At 45.9% G+C, this 6,000-nt stretch overlaps 1 protein-coding gene across 1 annotated transcript in view; it reads right to left on the bottom strand.

Annotated features, from left to right (window-relative positions):
- RIMS4 (regulating synaptic membrane exocytosis 4) overlaps positions 1 to 6,000 on the bottom strand; it is a 66,466-nt gene that overhangs the window by 19,579 nt on the left and 40,887 nt on the right. The window contains exon 2 of the mRNA XM_034787775.1: positions 793 to 934. Within this exon, the coding sequence (XP_034643666.1) occupies positions 793 to 934 (142 nt within the window). The remainder of the gene's footprint in view (positions 1 to 792; positions 935 to 6,000) is intronic.

The raw sequence follows: 6,000 nt of genomic DNA on the forward strand, positions 1-6,000 counted from the left end.
GGGCTGTGTAATGTTTCCACTGTTATCCTTGTTGATATATCAAAGGAAAGTTTGGTTTTCCCTTAAAATAGTTACTTTTCTCATCACACAGTTTTAAATTAACATTTATTTTAGAGAGCCTTTGGTCTACACGAGCACATAGATAGTTCAGTGATGGGTTCATTAGGAATGCCAGGAATGAATGGACAGATAGGACAGACAGAAGCCACAGTTGGTAGTTAATACTTGATCCCAAGTCAGACTTCAGTAGCACATATAATCAGAACATAAGCTGAGTTTAGTTACACTCTGTGAACTTTTGAAGTCAGTTACTGCTCTTGCAGCCACGTGCACAGAATCTGCTGTAACAACGCCCCCTTCTTACTGCAGAAGACTTTTCCCAAAAAGATTCCCTCGGAAGGCCTCTGGATAGAAAGTGATCATCTCCACACATTGCCTCAACCATGCAAAAACAAAATCAGAATTTCAAGCAACTCGGATGCCCAAAATTTTGGCCTGTGTTTTCTATGCTTCAAGATTTGTACTGTCACAAAGCTGCAAGGCCCAAATCCAGCATATCATGGTATCGCTGTTCTGCAGGCCCGGAAAGCTTTATAAACAGCAAAACTACTTGCAAACCTTTCAGGGAAAGAACTGCTCTGTTCTGACTCTTAGAGTAACTGAATTCCCTGCCAATGCACCTACAGCATGTATAAGTCAGACAAATGTATCATCGATCATGCAAAAAGAAATAGGTTTAGGGGGAATGGAGCATTCCAGAAGTGATTATCCAACTGGCCCCTGCTGACTTACTTTCCTTCAGATCCATAGCTGTTCATACTGTCTTCAATGGATTCATGGCTGGCTTGACGGACCGTCCGGCTTGGCATTTCGACAGCCAGACCAGTTTCTGTGCTCCGCTGGATAGCACCTTTGAGTCTCCGCCCATCCCCGTCTAAAAACAAGAGACACAGCACAGGCAGTTAGCTATTGTTCTGAGCACATTTGGTAACACTGCAGAACAATCAAAAGGGAAGGCCTTTCAGGGAATTACTCCTGGAATCCAGAAACCATCCTGCACTTCCTTCTTTTCATATTTTGTCGCACTCAAGCCTGTAGCTCTCACCTTTGTTCGTAATGGGCCTGATGTTCAAACAAGCTTGATACCCAGTTGGGCATTCAAAATGCAAATGTAATTGCTAGCCTACTTTGAGCATGCAAATCAGAATGGAATGTGTGCATGCGCACACACAGATGTACACACACACAGCCAAACGGTGTGTGGACTTGCTCAATTAGTATGCACACTGTACAATTATGAGCAGAGATTAGGTACTAAATCGTGGATCTAATGTGTTTGAAAATCTGCCCCACTGTTTCAAGTTGTGAGGAATGCCGAGGAATCAGAGTGCCAGGACAGTAACAGAAGGATCAGAGGGGAGAGAAGGGGCTGTACAGGACTAGGAACACTCCGAATGAAAGAACAATTGAGGCACAAGCAATAAGGGACCATAAAGGCATCTCCAAAATGGTTTCCCAATGCAGGCCACTCAGAGGGGCTTTAAACAGTAGAAAAGCCCACAGCAAGGGCTACTACGTTCACACACGCCCTCAGCTCGAGTCGGGTGGGAATCCGAATTTGGTGTCACAGATTAGCTTTTCCTCTTGGGGTTAATCTTCAAAGACTCTGAAATTAACAGCTGCTATTTGTATCCTTCTCTTTAGCAGTCTGCGTTTCTCAGAATGAATTATGTTATATAATGAATATATAATGAACACCATTAACATTAATTGCTTTTGCTGCTGTTAGGTAGCTAACAAGTTTCAGCCTACATACAATGCTTATCCTGAAATATCGATGTCTGCTGCAAGTTCTCTGAATGAGTTGGAATGTGGGAATCTTTTTAAAGGTGCCCACCCATAAACCTGTATAAGAATGTTCTGGATGTTAACACTCAGGTGGTGGATGTGACCCCCCAGACTGCTTTGGTATTCCTATTGAATATTGAATGATGGCAGAGTCCAATGTCCTCTACCTGCTCTGGGCCCCATTTTCCTAGGTGCAACCAAAATGCTTGCAAGTATTCAAAACAGTCAACTTACCCTGAAAGAACTGAACATTGTTAAGTGGCATCACTTCCAGAAGCACCCCAACTTTATGAAGAGTGCTTCTGTATGTGAAATGAACCGGTTCAAGACAACATCAGCCCTGGAAGTACCAGTTTTAGGGTACTGAGAGTTCTCAAAACCTGGGAGAGGATGGGGCCCTCACAGCCAATTCAGAAGCTCTGAGAGCTCAGTCCGTACACATGGAAAGTATTGTGTTATTCTTTCCTATGTGTATAGCAAGCTGCTTGGCCTGGGAATGGTTTTCTCCAGTTCTCTGTGTGAATGGGCATTTCCCAGAAATTGCTGGCCTATTAGCAGGGCCCCGCCCTACGCTTCGTTTGAAATTAACACTGGTAGGTGAACAATAGGGCAGAGCATCTTCCATTCACTTAGCTAAAAAGCCCCCTTTCTCTGCAATACCCTGAGGTTTCCAACTGAGTAAACATTTAGGCCCAAAGGCATTCTGTACCAGCTGCTGCCCACAGGTACAGTACCGTATGCAGGCATCAGACAGTTTGCATGTTTTGGTTAACATTAAATACAGTTTGTATTGTTTGTGTGCCCAGAGCAATGGGAGAGGCACATCATATGAATCAGAAAGTCAAACAAACAAAAACAAACATAAAAACCACTTCTATCCAAGTCAAAAGCTTTAAACAAAACAAATATTCAGACTTCAGTGAAGGAAAAGCCCAATGAGATGGCCTAATCTAGTCTCAGCTACTGCAGGATTATTCCCAATGGTGTATTTTCTAGTGTTTTGTCCAGCCTTGTTCTAAATGTCCACAGCCTAGAACACCCCTCCTTCACTGTAATGTTATCTGTCCCGATAGTCTAATTTCCTCCTTACTGTCATTTTGTTCCCCCTAGTTATACCCTTTCTACCATCCTCAACAATTCCCCTCCCCATCCTTGTTATGCACACACCCTCAAAATACTCAGATCCTTCCTCTGTTGTTTAGTTGCATATTCAGTTCTTTCCTCTTAAAATCAACCTGAGTCAATAATAATAAACCAGCACTGAAAAATGTTTAAGTGCCTAACCATGAAACATCTGCGCTCAAGATCATTTGATTTTTCCACGGTAACTGGAGATGGCCATGGAATGAAATTCTCAAATTATCATATACCTGCGGTTAACAAACTAATAGAGGCTTGTGGTGTGGGCAGGCATTTAGCATCCCAAGGCACCTGCCTGGCACAGTGCACTGCCTTGTCTGGCAGATTTTTCAGGCCCAACACAAAGGTTTGCCATACAGCAAGAGAGAGCAAAATACAGGGAATGCAGGACACACTCCAGCACTGTATTGGAGATTGTCTCTCGCGTCCAGCTGACGCTGGATACGTTCTGCTGCAGCAGAACACACAGCTGCACATCTGCTGGCATCCTGAGGTACCTGCTGCATCTCCTTGGCTGTCCAGTTAAATGTGTGATTCAGGAGCAGGGGAAGAGATGAGGAGAACAAAGGCAGTTTGCAGAGGATTGTGAGTGTCTGCAGTTCCTGAATCCAGGCCCGCGGACCATTGCTGCATCCACACCACCACCACCACCACCTGGGAGCCCTGAGGCCTTATGCTCCACTAAAGGTACTGCCCACAGGGACTTAACTAGAGGAGCTTCAGTGTCCCTGATTGGGCCAGGTGCATTATTTAAACCAGAAAGACACAAGAAGTTGTCTGTGCAGCAAGGTGGATGCTGGCTTGCTGCTGCTACAGACCCTGCCATCTGCTACCTGACTCCCTACTGCGTCCCCGGTTCCTGACTTCGACCCTGACCCTGCTCCCGATTCCTGCCCTTAGACTTGTTCCAGTCCCTGAGCCCTGTTGCCTTGGCTTCCAACTGCTCTGACCCCAAGCTACGGCTCTTTGGCTTCTGACTCTGCACTGACCTTTGGCTTCGGCTCCTGTTTCCTGTCTGACCCCAGCTCCAACTTTTGGCTCTGACACCTGGCTCTTCACTTCAGATATGCCCATTGCATCTGGCTCCTGAATAAAACGCTGACCACCCAACCAGACCACCCACATCCTGGTCACCGATACCCCTCTTCCACAGACCAGACAATTTGCACAACCCCTCCCACCATCCCTGGGTCCCAGCAGGAGTAGGAATGGATCAATTGGACCAATCTCTGTCCCATGGGGTGCTGGAATCTCAAGAGCGAGTTACTAGGATGACCAGATGTCCCAATTTTATAGGGATAGTCCCGGTATTTGGGGCTTTTTCTTATATAGGCACCTATTACCCCCCACCCCATCCTGATTTTTCACATTTGCTATCTGGTCACCCTACGGGTTACCCACCTCCAGGCAGATCACCAGGAACCGTGGGCCCAGGTGACACAGCTGGCAGCCAAGAACCTGTCGCTACAGACAGGAGCGGACAAGCTCCTGGCTAAGAATGCTGTGCCTCATGCCCGGCATTCAGCATCGCACCCTGAACTGTGCTGACTTCTGTTCCTGCTTTGCCTGTGAGCGTACTTCTCCCTGGGCCTCATCATCAGTCTATTGTCACTGGAAACATTAGACAGGGCGTGCAATGGAGTGCAACAGCCCGATACTAACTGACTGGGATGCCTTCCTACAGGTGTTCTCCATGATATTTGATATCTGCTCAAGAGAACTTGCCCTGTGAAAAAACAATAGAAATGTAGGGCTAGAAGGGACCTCAAGAGGTCATCTAATCCAGCCCTCTGTGCCGAGGAAGGATAAACCATGCATTCCATCCTTGACCAACCCTGATCAGTGTTTATCTAACCCATTTTGAAAAATCGCCAAGGCTGGGGCTTCTACAACCTCCTCAGGTAAATTGTTCTAGTGCTTAACTAACCATATAAGTTAGAAAGTTTCTCCTAATATCCAACCGAAATCTCCCTTGCTACATACTAAGCCAATTACTTTTGTCTTCCCTTGTGTACAGGAGGAACAACTGATCACGGTCCTCTTTATAAGAAGTGCCACAGAAGCATCATAGAGAAACAGCACATTCTGCGTGAGAAGGTGGAAGAGAAATAATAATAATAATAAAAAATATTTAGCACTTATGTTTCATCTTTACATGTTCAAAGCTCTTCTCAGCAGTGACTCCCACTGACCAATAAAGGAACAGCACAGATGGGGTCTGAAAGGACTCTCAGCCAGTCCTCCCTGAGCCCAAGTACTGTATCCGAAAGGTAGGAGTGATAAAAGCTCCTTTGGAAGACCTGTAAAATGAAGAGTGTAATGGTACCACTTGGATGGGGATGTTGCCTGGCAAAATAATTTGTCTTAATTTATTTGTTAGTGCTCTCTGGAATGAGTACAGTGAGCTTTTGATCTTTCCTGCCATGTCTGTGGAAGATTTACTCTCTGCACCTTTTCCAATTAAGCAGTAAAGTTGTCAGTGCAACGTGGTGCTAAAAAACAGATTCTGGTTTGGAAAGATGAACTGTGTTGCCTGGGCACAGCATTCCTCCTCATCAGCTGGTAAATATCTTGTGCACGGAGCACTGTATCTGCCAGACAGTCCAGCAGTGGACTAGAGGGAGTGAAAGTGGCCGCCTGGATAAAGCGGCGCACAGATCATCGGACACTTCTAAGCATTCTCTCTTCAAAGTATTTGCAGCGGTCAACTCCAATAAAAGCCAGCTCTTCTCAAGAATGGTATAACAAGATTGGCAGTGCTGACTACCTTTAGGAATTGCTTTTGTCTCAATATTGGTAAGAAAAATGGTGGCGCTTCTCTCACTTTCTCCTCCATCTCCCCTGCCACCTAGGGTTATCATATTTAACAAAAAAAAAAAAAAAAAAAAAAAAAAGAGGACCCTCCTGGCCCCGCCCATTTCCCCACCCCCAGCCCCGCCCCAACCCCGCCCCTTCCCTGCCCCAACCCCGCCCTAACTCCGCCCCCTCCTCTCTCCCACTCCCAGCCATGCT

This window comes from Trachemys scripta, chromosome 12 (genome assembly GCF_013100865.1).
Source record: "Trachemys scripta elegans isolate TJP31775 chromosome 12, CAS_Tse_1.0, whole genome shotgun sequence".
In the NCBI taxonomy this organism is placed as follows: Eukaryota; Metazoa; Chordata; order Testudines; family Emydidae; genus Trachemys; species Trachemys scripta.